Source organism: Pristiophorus japonicus, chromosome 1 (assembly GCF_044704955.1).
Source record: "Pristiophorus japonicus isolate sPriJap1 chromosome 1, sPriJap1.hap1, whole genome shotgun sequence".
Taxonomy (NCBI): domain Eukaryota; kingdom Metazoa; phylum Chordata; class Chondrichthyes; family Pristiophoridae; genus Pristiophorus; species Pristiophorus japonicus.
Genome location: NC_091977.1, coordinates 21,123,242 through 21,135,795, shown reverse-complemented (window position 1 = coordinate 21,135,795; position 12,554 = coordinate 21,123,242). Strand labels below are relative to the sequence as shown.

The following is a 12,554-nucleotide window of genomic DNA, read 5'->3' as shown; positions in this document are numbered from 1 at the left end:
TCACCCTCCCTCTGCAGAATGCTCTGCAGCCGCTCCGAGACATCCTTGACCCTTGCACCAGGAAGGCAACATACCATCCTGGAGTCTCGGTTGCGGCCGCAGAAACTCCTATCTATTCCCCTTACAATAGAGTCTCCTATCACTATCGCTCTCCCACTCTTTTTCCCACCCACGGTGCCATGAACCTGGCTGCTGGTGCCTTCCCCTGGTAAGTCATCTCCCCCAACAGTATCCAAAACGGTATATCTGTTTTGGAGGGAGATGACCACAGGGGACTCCTGCACTACCTTCCTGCTCTTGCCTTATCTCTTGGTCACCCATTCACTATCTGTCCTAACCCTTACCTGCGGTGTGACCAACTCACTAAATGTGCTATCCACAACATTCTCAGAATCGCGCATGCTCCAGAGTGAGTCCATCCGCAGCTTCAGTGCCGTCATGTGGTCTGTCAGGAGCTGCAGCTGGTCACACATTTCACACACATAGTCGTCAGGGACACTGGAAGCGTCCCTGACTTCCCACATAGCACAGGAGGAGCATGACACGGGTCCGAGCTCTCCTGCCATGACTTATCCTTAAATTAATTTACTTACTAAAATTTACTTAAACACCAAACAGCTACTTAGTAGTTCACTGCCAATTAAACCAATCTAAAAGTCAGTCTAAAAGCGAGTTATACTTACCAGTCGAACAGCCAACCACTTACCAGCTTGTCTGTGATGTCAGCTGTCGATTTTGCACCCCTCTCTCTTTGTCTGCAACTGGTTGGGCTGGTCTCTGGGCCGCCGTCTCCTACTCTCGCACTCCTTATCAGCTGCTCCAGTATCAGCACTGGTAGGAAAAATGAGACAAAACAGCACCTGCCACCCCCACTTGCCCGAATTCACCCACTTAACCAAACTCACAAATGCCACTCTGTGCTGTTGCACTCCCATCTTAGAGGGGCTGTGGTGAAGATGCTCCTTTACTCTTCATGATCCTCCATTTCATACCATGCGCAAAGTAGACGGATCACCTACGAACAATCTCTACCTATGCTGCTATAATGACCTGCTGCAGGGAAGTGCTCACAAGCACTGGGTAAAGTCTCTGGACTGTTGTCACGTTAAATATGCAGACTGGGGTTCTTTTCTCTAGGCCAGAGAAGGCTGAGGTGGGTGACCTGTTCGAGGTCTTTAAAATTCTGAAGAGGTTTGATAGGATTTATGTAGACAAGATGTTTCAATTTGCAGGGTGTCCAAAACTAAGGGCCATACATGTAAGATGATTACTAATAAATCCAATAGGGAATTCAGGAGAAACTTTTTACCCAGAGAATGTTTGGAATGTTGAACTTGTTACCACATGGAGTGGTTGAGGTGAATACGATGCCTTTTAAGGGGAAGCTAGATCAGTACCTGAGGGAGAAAGAACCAGAAGGGTATGCTGATAGAGTGAGATGAGGCTTGTGTGGAGCATGGACCAGTTGGGCTGAATGGCCTGTTTCTGTGCTGTAAATTCTGCCTGATTCCATGTAACTGCTCCTGTTTTTCCCAGTCTCCTCCCCCACCACCCGCCCCCCCCCCCCCCAACCCATAGCTATTGATATCCACGAGACATCTGTTCACACTCGGGTTAATAATGCTTCACGTGGGGAGCTGCGTCAGAATCCCCCAGCCTAGAGTACGTGCAGCTCATCATCATCACTAAGGAGGTGGTGCTCAGTAAGATAATGGGACTAAAGGCAGATAAATGTTGGAGTGAATTATTAAAGAAGCAGTAACAGGACATTTGGAAAAGCAAAATTTGGTCAGGCAAAGTCAGCATGGATTTATGAAGGGGAAGTCATATTTGACAAATTTGCTGGAATTCTTTGCGGATGTAACGAACAGGGTGGATAACGGGGAACCAGTGGATGTGGTATATTTGGACTTCCAGAAGGCATTTGACAAGGTGCCACATAAAAGGTACTGCAAAATATAAAAGTTCACGGGGTTGTGGGTAATATATTAGCATGGATAGAAAATTGGCTGACAAACAGAAAACAGAGAGTTGGGATAAATGGTTCATTCTCTGGTTGGCAATCAGTAACGAGTGGGGTGCCGTAGGGATCAGTGCTGGGACCCCAACTATTTACAATCTATATTAACGACTTGGAAGAGGGGACTGAGTGTAGCGTAGCTAAGTTTGCTGACGATCAAAGATGGGAGGAAGGGCAATGTGTGAGGAGGATATCGAGGCTGTAGGAGAACATAGACAGGCTAAGTGAGTGGGCAAGAATTTGGCAGATGGAGTATAATGTTGGAAAATGTGAGGTCATGCACTTTGGCAGAAAAAATCAAAGAGCAAGTTATTATTTAAATGGAGAAAGATTGCAAAGTGCTGCAGTACAGCGGGACCTGGGTATACTTGTGCATGAAACACAGGGGGGATGGTATGCAGGTACAGCAAGTGATCAGGAAGGCCAATGGAATCTTGGCCTTTATTGCAAAGGGGATGGAGTATAAAAGCAGGGAAGTCTTGCTACAGCTATATAAGGTGTTGGTGAGGCCACACCTGGAATACTGCGTGCAGTTTTGGTTTCCATATTTACGAAAGGATATACTTGCTGTGGAGGCAGTTCAGAGAAGGTTCACGAGGTTGATCCCAGGAATGAGGGGGTTGACTTATGAGGAAAGGTTGAGTAGGTTGGGCCTATACTCATTGGAAGTCAGAAGAATGAGAGGTGATCTTATAGAAATGTATAAGATTATGAGGAGGCTTGACAAGGTGGATACAGAGAGGATGTTTCCACTGGTGGGGGAGACTAGAACTAGAGGGCATGATCTTTGAATAAGGGGCAGCCCATTTAGAACTGAGATGAGGAGAAATTTCTTCTCTGAGGGTTGGAATCTGTGGAATTCACTGCCTCAGAGAGCTGTTGAAGCTGGGACATTAAATAAATAAATTTAAGACAGAAATGCACAGTTTCTTAAACGATAAGGGGATAAGGAGCAGGCAGGGAAGTGGAGCTGAGTCCATGATCGGATCAGCCATGATCTTTTTGAATGGCGGAGCAGGCTCGAGGGGCCTTCTGGCCAACTCCTGCTCCTATTTCTTATGTCCTTATACCATCCGGTGCATATATTGTATGTGATGTGATCTACTGATTGTCCCGCTTTCTATCTATCTACTCGTTGAAATTTTCCGCTATTTTGCTTTTAATTTTTACCCCGAGTACCTTTTTTCCAATTTGCGATTCATCACCTCCTGTGCCATTGACTTCCTTGCACTTGACGAGCAGCTTTAGATAGAATTGTGTGAGAGCGGAGCCACTGCGTACTTGCAGATGCATGCGTTGAGCATCCCCTACATACAGTTGATCACAGTTGTGTGGGATTACTGGTCAGCAGGGTCAGTGTGTTTCCTGGTCTGGACCTGAGAAGTGAGGGATGAAGTTGGGTTGTGGTGATGCTCGATGACTGGCGCGGGTTACAGCAGGAAGGGGTTGGGTACAGAGATCTGTTTGCTGAAAGCTCAGATTAAAGGTACCTTAAGTGGTGAGGCCTCAATTTTGTGATGTCCCGCCATCTTGATTGAACAATGGTGTATTCTGCTCAACAATGTGTGTTTGTTTATTTTTAAAAACAGTTCAGACTTCAGGAGAAGTTATCAAACTATTCATTAAGGATGAACCTCGTAAGGTTTGGGAGAAAGATCCTTCTGACACCGTTTTGAAAGCATTAGGAGAAGCAGATCTGCAACTTCAGACGGGAACGCTGTTGGATACAATAACCACTGAAAGTAATGGTAAGCAAGTGAAAGTTTAAAACATGCTTTCTGTGGATGATGCAGATGTGTTTTACCTGAAATTGTCTGGCCTTTCTGCAGCGAACCGATTTGTCTTTGTAACCATTTAACCTTGACATGCAAAATCCACTGCAGCAACTCGCCAGGCTTCTTCGACAGCACCTCCCAAACCCGCGACTTCTATTGCCGAGAAGGACAAGGGCAGCAGGTGCATGGGAGAACCATCGCCTGCAAGTTCCCCTCTAAGTCACACACCATCCTGACTTGGAAATATATCGGCCGTTCCTTCATCGTCGCTGGGTCAAAATCCTGGAACTCCCATACAGCACTGTGGCAATATCTTCACCACACGGACTGCCGCGGTTCAAGAAGGCAGCTCAGCACCACCTTCTCAAGGGGGGCAATAAATGCTGGCCTTGCCAGCGATGCCCACATCCTGTGAATGAATTTTTTTTTTAAACTGTTGAGTTTGTGCAGACTAAAACCACGCTATCTGCTGATAGGGGTTTCAGCTCAAGATGGAAACCTTAGCCGTTCAGTTTGGTTTTTACTCTTTCTGTTTCTACCCAGCAGAAGGCCCGTTGGCCGAAGCTGACCAGACGCTGACGGTGATCATCGATACCACAAACAGCACCATTTGTCAAAGAGCACTTGATGGAACCATTCAAACTTCTGTAATTGTTGTTGGCCAGACAGCCGCAGCAAGGGATGCAGCAGAAACTAAAACAGCAGACCACTTGACAGAGGAGCCTGTTCAATCAAGCAAAGAATCTATTCCTGTGTTAAAACCGTCAGTGTTTGAGGACAAGACAGAAGGTTTTTTTTGCTGACTCTGTACATTCTTTGTTCGATGTTACAGCATTTGATAAATGCATGACCACAAGGAGTAGCTGATGCGCCTAGCACAGCCGCATCAAAGTATAAGCATAAAAACACATGAGGGAGAATGAAATAGAAGCATTTGTTGATGGTGTGAGATGAAGAAGGATGGGAGAAGCCTCGTGTGGAGCATAAACACCGGCCGAATGGCCTCTCTCTGTGCTGTAAATACAGTAGTGTAGGTGATTTAACTTGGAGAAAACAACTGATTCATTTGGAGAGGTTGGAAACTCTGGGATTTGGATATTCATTTATGAATACAGTATATGGATTCTACTTGGCAGCGTGGTATTAAGTAGCTTCTCATAATTAATTGTAATTGATGGAGGGCAGGCATTCTTCAGTTAGAGCTGGCCTTCATGTAGTCAGTCATTCCTTCAAGATTATGAGGGGTCTTGACAAGGTGATGTGTAAAATTAAAGCACATGGTGTTGTGGGTAATATACTGGCGTGGATAGAGAACTGGTTGGCAGACAGAAAGCAGAGAGTCGGGATAAACGGGTCCTTTTCAGAATGGCAGGCAGTGACTAGTGGGGTGCCACAGCGCTCAGTGCTGGGACCCCAGCTCTTTACAATATACATTCATGATTTGAATGAGGGAATTGAGTGTAATATCTCCAAGTTTGCAGATGACACGAAGCTGGTTGGCGGTGTGAGCTGTGAGGAGAACGCTCAGGGTGACTTGGACAGGTTAGGTGAGTGGGCAAATGCGTGGCAGATGCAGTATAATGTGGATAAATGTGAGGTTATCCACTTTGGTGACAAAAACACGAAGGCAGAATATTATCTGAATGGTGGAAGATTAGAAAAAGGGGAGGTGCAACAAGACCTGGGTGTCATGGTAGATTAGTCATTGAAAGTTGGCATACAGGTACAGCAGGCGGTGAAGAAGGCAAATGGTATGTTGGCCTTAATAGCTAGGAGATTTGAGTCGAGGAGCAGGAAGGTCTTACTGCAGTTTTACAGGGCCTTAGTGAAGCCTTACCTGGAATATTGTGTTCAGTTTTGGTCTCCTACTCTGAGGAAGGATGTTCTTGCTATTGAGGGAGTGCAGCGAAAGTTCACCAGACTGATTCCCAGGATGGCAGGACTGATATGAGGAGAGACTAGATTGACTGGGCCTGTATTCACTGGAGTTTAGAAGGATGAGGGGGGATCTCATAGAAACATATAAAATTCTGACGGGACTGGACAGGTTAGATGCAGGAAGAATATTCCCGATGTTGGGGAAATCCAGAACCAGGGGACATAGTCTAAGGATAAGGGGTAAGCCATTTAGGACTGAGATGAGGAGAAACTTCTTCACTCAGAGAGTTGTTAACCGGTGGAATTCCCTACCGCAGAGAGTTGTTGATGCCAGTTCATTGGATATATTCAAGAGGGAGTAAGAAATGGCCCTTACGGCTAAAGGGATCAAGGGGTATGGAGAGAAAGCAAGAAAGAGGTACTGAGGTGAATGATCAGCCATGAAGGGCCGAATGGCCTACTCCTGCACCTATTTTCTATGTTTCTATGATGGCGGAGATGAGAACTGGATGGAGGGCATGATCTTAGAATATGGGGCCACCCATTTAAAACAGAGATGAGAAGAAATTTCTTCTCTGAGGGTTGCACATCTGTGGAATTCGCTGCCTCAGAGAGCTGTGGAAGCTGGGACATTGAATAAATTTAAGACAGAAATATAGGGCCCAAAATTGGCCCTCCCGTTTTTTCGGCGCACTCACGTGAGATGCGCTGACTTCCTACGATCCAAACGGTGCCATAAAGATGTCCCGGGATTCTGGCCCCTCTGCCGACTCTCCCGGGGCGCGGCACGGCGTGGTGAGTCCATTGGGGGGTGGAGCTTGGGCCCTGCGTCTAAAAGAGCGCACGGTCGAGCGTTCACCCATGCACAGTAGCTCCTCCCATGATTGTGATGATGCGTGCCTGCAGCGTGGGACCCAACACGTCCCGCCCCTATCCCGGACCGAATTGCCTGCCGCACAGGCTGACCGCTGCCTTCCTGCGCTGAGGCTACCCAAACACGTTGGTGTGGGGAGACTTGATCGGGGGGGCGGGGGAGAGAAAGAGCTTTGATCGGGCAGGGTAAGGAGGAGAGTTTTGATCCAGTGGGGAGGAGAGAGGAGAGTTTTGATGGGGTGGGGGGTGATAACTATGTAGCCAGTAATTTTAATGAGCTTACTCAAGACTTTCCTTAACCCTGTTGATGAAAATACTTTCCTACGAGCAGGAGGTACTTCTATTTTTTATTTGGATATTTTGAAAAAATTATGTAAATATGTTTTGTCGCTTTATTTTTTGCAGTTTAAGCTTCCATGAATGCTTCTGTTCCATAGTAAATTAACTTTGCGAAGTTTGTCAGTCCTGCTTAGCTGTTTGATCCTATTCACATTCTTTCGGCAAGTCATTAAGTACCTACCTGCGCTGATTTCTTAACTCTCCGCAAGGGTTTTCTGTGCAGCCACAAGTGGACACACGCGCTGACCTAACTTACTTTGGAGCAACTATTAGCTGTCCAAACTGGCTTAAATGGCCAAAACGGGTGTAGGTGACTGGTAACGCCCCCTTTTGCGAAAAAAAACTAAACTTTAATAAAATCCTAACTAACTCACTTACACTGGCGCAAATTAAATGTGCAGAATGGGGATTTTTAAGATGCTTTAGAAAAATCAAGTTGCTCCAAAAAAACGGAGCAACTCCTGGGCAAATTTGGGCCCATAGTTTCTTAAACGATAAGGGGTTATGGGGAGCGGGCAGGGAAGTGGAGCTGAGTCCATGATCAAATCAGCCATGATCTTATTAAATGGTGGAGCAGGCTCGAGGGGCCGTATGGCCTACTCCTGTTCCTATTTTTTATGTTCTCATATGGTACCTTCTGTGTTGTCATAAAGAAACAACTTGCATTTATATAGTGTCTTTCACATTATCGGGACACCTCAAAGCACTTTACAATTAAGCCAATGAAGTACTTTCGAACTGTTGTAATGTAGGAAACGCGGAAGACAATTAGCGCACAGCAAGCCCCCACAAACAGCAATGAGGTAATAACCAGATAATTTGCCTTTTTTTAAGCGTTGGTTGAGGGATAAATATTGGCCAGGACTACCGGGTAGAACTCCCTCTTCTTCAAAATAGTGGCCATGGGATCTTTTACCTGAGAGGGCAGACAGGGTCTGCATTTAACGTCTCATCCGAAAGAATGTTGTCTCCAACAGTGCAGCACTCTCAGTCATGGTCTACATATTATAGGAGGAAGCCCAGTTGACAGTGGGGAAGAATTTTATTCGTCCTAATAAGTGTGTGATGACATAGACAGACAGACTTGGATTTATATAGCGCCTTTTACAACCACCGGACGTCTCAAAGCGCTTTACAGACAATCAAGTACTTTTGGAGTGCAGTCACTTGGAGGTCCAAGTCAACATGGATTTGTGAAAGGGAAATCATGCTTGACAAATCTTCTGGAATTTTTTGAGGATGTTTCCAGTCGAGTGGACAAAGGAGAACCAGTTGATGTGGTATATTTGGACTTTCAGAAGGCTTTCGACAAGGTCCCACACAAGAGATTAATGTGCAAAGTTAAAGCACATGGGATTGGGGGTAGTGTGCTGACATGGATTGAGAACTGGTTGTCAGACAGGAAGCAAAGAGTCGGAGTAAATGGGTACTTTTCAGAATGGCAGGCGGTGACTATTGGGGTACTGCAAGGTTCTGTGCTGGGGCCCCAGCTGTTTACACTGTACGTTAATGATTTAGACGAGGGGATTAAATGTAGTATCTCCAAATTTGCGGATGACACTAAGTTGGGTGGCAGTGTGAGCTGCGAGGAGGATGCTATGAGGCTGCAGAGCGACTTGGATAGGTTAGGTGAGTGGGCAAATGCATGGCAGATGAAGTATAATGTGGAGGTTATCCACTTTGGTGGTAAAAACAGAGAGACAGACTATTATCTGAATGGTGACAGATTAGGAAAAGGGGAGGTGCAACGAGACCTGGGTGTCATGGTACATCAGTCATTGAAGGTTGGCATGCAGGTACAGCAGGCGGTTAAGAAAGCAAATGGCATGTTGGCCTTCATAGCGAGGGGATTTGAGTACAGGGGCAGGGAGGTGTTGCTACAGTTGTACAGGGCCTTGGTGAGGCCACACCTGGAGTATTGTGTACAGTTTTGGTCTCCTAACCTGAGGAAGGACATTCTTGCTATTGAGGGAGTGCAGCGAAGGTTCACCAGACTGATTCCCGGGATGGCGGGACTGACATATCAAGAAAGACTGGATCAACTGGGCTTGTATTCACTGGAGTTCTGAAGAATGAGAGGGGACTTCATAGAAACGTTTAAAATTCTGATGGGTTTAGACAGGTTAGATGCAGGAAGAATGTTCCCAATGTTGGGGAAGTCCAGAACCAGGGGTCACAGTCTAAGGATAAGGGGTAAGCCATTTAGGACCAAGATGAGGAGAAACTTCTTCAACCAGAGAGTGGTGAACCTGTGGAATTCTCTACCACAGAAAGTTGTTGAGGCCAATTCATTAAATATATTCAAAAAGGAGTTAGATGTAGTCCTTACTACTAGGGGGATCAAGGGGTATGGCGAGAAAGCAGGAATGGGGTACTGAAGTTGCATGTTCAGCCATGAACTCATTGAATGGCGGTGCAGGCTAGAAGGGCCGAATGGCCTACTCCTGCACCTATTTTCTATGTAATGTGGGAAACGCGGCAGCCAACTTATGCACAAGCAAGCTTCCACAAACAGCAATGTGATGATAACCAGATAATCTGTTTTTTTGTTATGTTGATTGAGTGATAAATATTGGCCAGGACACCGGGGATAACATAGAAATTTACTGCGCAGATGGAGGCCATTTCAACCCATCGTGTCCACGCCGGCCGACAAAGAGCCACACAGCCCTTAGTCAGCAGCCCTAAAGATTACATATAAACCTATGAACACTGACGGAAAGGCAAAGAGCACCCAGCCCAACCAGTTCGCCTCACACAACTGCGAAACCCCTTATACTGAAACATTCTACGCTCCACCCCAACCGAAGCCATGTGATCTCCTGGGAGAGGTAAAAACCAGATAAAAATCCAGGCTAATTTAGGGAGAAAAAATCTGGGAAAATTCCTCTCCGACCCATCCAGGTGATCAAAACTAGTTCAGGAGATCACCCTGACCATATTCGATTTCCTACAGTACTTATCATTATGTCTGTGCCGTCCAACGCAAAGTCATCCATTCTAATCCCAATTACCAGCTCTAGGTCCGTAGCCCATCCAACCATCTCTTAAAAGTGGTGAGGGTTTCTACATCTACCACTCTTCCAGGCAGCGAGTTCCATATCCCTACAACCCTCTGTGTAAAGAAGCCCCCCCTCAAATCCCCTATAAACCTTCCACCAACCACCTTAAAAGTATGTCCCCTCGTAATAACCAATGGAAATAGGCCCTTACTATCCACTATGTCCAGGCCCCTCAATATTTTGTACACCTCAATGAAGTTTCCTCAACAAACCCAGCCTATCTAATCTGTCCTCATAATTAAGATTCTCTATTCCAGGCAGTATCCTAAATAATCTCCTCTACACCCTCTCTAGTGCAATCACGTCCTTCCTATAATACAGCGATCAGAACTGCACGCAGTACTCCAGCTGTGGCCTAACCAAAGTATTATACAATTTAAGCATAACCTCCCTGCTCTTATATTCTATGCCTCGGCCAGTAAAGGCAAGCATTCCGTATGCCTTCTTAACCACCTTATCCACCTGGCCTGCCACTTTCAGGGATCTGTGGACAAGCACTCCAAGGTCCCTTTGTTCATCCACACTATTAAGTGGCCTACCGCATAACGTGTATACCCTTTCCTTATTAGCCCTCCCAAAGTGCATCACCTCACACTTCTCTGAATTAAATTCCATTTGCCATTGCTCTGCACCTGACCAGTAGATTGATATCCTCCTGCAGCCCATGACTTTCCTCTTCATTATCGACCACACAGCCAATTTTAGCGTCGTCTGCAAACTTCTTAATCATACTCCCTATATTCAAATTTAAATCGTTGATATATACCACAAAAAGCAAGGGACCCAGTACTGAGCCCTGCGGAACCCCACTGGAAACATCCTTCCAGTCATAAAAACATCCATCAATCATTACCCTTTGCTTCCTACCTCCAAGCCAATTTTGGATCCAACTTGCCATTTTGCCCTGGATCCCATGGGCTTTAACCTTCATGACCAGTCTACCATGTGGGACCTTATCAAAAGCTACATCGTACGCACTACCCTCATCAGCCCTCCTGGTTACCTTCCTCGAAAAATCAGGTTAGTCAAACACGATCTTCCCTTAACAACTCCGTGCTGATTTGTTAATTAATCCTTGCCTTTCCAAATGCAGATTTATCCTGTCTTTCAGGATTTTTTCCAATAATGTTCCCACCACTGAGGTTAGGCTGACAGGCCTGTAATTACTCGGCCTATCCCTTTCTCCCTTCTTAAACAAGGGTGCAACATTAGCAGTCCTCCAATCCTCTGGCACCATACCCAAATCCAAAGAGAACTGGAAAATAATGGTCAAGGTCTCTGTTATTTCCTCTTTTACTTCACTCAACAACCTGGGATGCATTTCATCTACTTTCAAAGCTGCTAAACCCCTTAATACTTCTTCTCCCACTATATTTATTTCATCCAGAATATCACACTCCTCCTCTATAGCAGTATCTGCATTACCTCTTTCCTTTGTGAAAATAGACACAAAGTATTCGTCAAGAACCTTACCAACATCTTCCGCCTCCACACAAAGATTACCCTCACGGTCTCTAATAGGCCCTACCCTTCCTTTAGTTACCCTCTTACTCTTAATATATTTATCGAACATCTTAGGGTTTTACTTAATTTTACTAGCCAAGAATTTCTCGTGCTCTCTCTTAGCATTCCTAATATCCTTTTTAATTTTGCCTCTTAACTTTCTACATTCCTCTAAAGATTCTATAGTATTTAGCCGTTGGTATATGACATAACTCCACTGCTCCTCTTCGAAATAGTGCCATGGAATCTTTTACTTGAGACTTGAGACATAGGAGCATAAGAATATGGGAACCGGAGTAGGCCATTCAGCTCCTCGAGCCTGTTCTGCCATTCAATCAGATCATGGCTGATCTCCGACCTAACTCTCGATACCTTTCTTTGGCCCATATTCCTTAATACCTTTGGTTAACAAAAAGCTATCATCTCAGATTTAAAATCAACAATTGATCTCACATCAATTGCCATTTGCGGAAGAGTGTTCCAAATTTCGACCACCCTTTGGGCTCAAATTTGGCCCTCCCCTTTTTTCGGTGAACTTGCTGGAGATGCGTCGCTCTTCTCCGTTGATAAGTACGTCAAAAAAATCGCTTCCCACTTTGGCCGCTGTCTGTCCTCTCCTTGGTCGTCGCGCAGCGTGGCCAGTCGAGTAGGGGGCGGAGCAGTGCCGGGACGTCTGCAATTGCGCAGTGGATTGTCCGCGCATGTGCAGTAGCTCCTCGCCCCCAGCCTCTCTCTGTGCAGGCTGCTGCCGCTGTGTGTGTGGGACCTGATGCCCGCTCCTAGCCCTGGCCGAGTGGCCTCCCGGTGCGATCGACCTCGGGTTTGAAATTGTATGCACTGTTGCTATTTTTGAACTTTCTAAATGGCTTGTTATTTTCCTGGACTTTTTGGATATTTTGAAAAAATTATGTAAATATGTTTTGTCTCTTGTGAATAGTGGTGATTATTTGTCAAGCATATTCACCTGGTGCTATTGTGAAAGAAGAACATAAGTAATGGAGAAACACAGAGAATATCTTATTTATTGAAGTAGACTTTATTTAGATAATATGGGCTCAATTTTGGCCCAGTATAATCATTGCAAACAAATAGTTGTTTAAATTA

The 12,554-nt window shown here is 45.5% G+C and overlaps 1 protein-coding gene across 8 annotated transcripts in view; it reads left to right on the top strand.

The window, feature by feature from the left end:
• The window catches only part of nek1 (NIMA-related kinase 1), a 226,766-nt gene that overhangs the window by 160,771 nt on the left and 53,441 nt on the right, over window positions 1–12,554 (top strand). For 7 of the 8 annotated variants that reach the window (XM_070878030.1, XM_070878068.1, XM_070878050.1 and 4 more), the window contains 2 exons: window positions 3,610–3,768; window positions 4,339–4,584. In XM_070878030.1, coding sequence (XP_070734131.1) covers window positions 3,610–3,768; window positions 4,339–4,584 — 405 coding nt within the window. The remainder of the gene's footprint in view (window positions 1–3,609; window positions 3,769–4,338; window positions 4,585–12,554) is intronic. The other variant, XM_070878014.1, reaches the window with a different exon arrangement.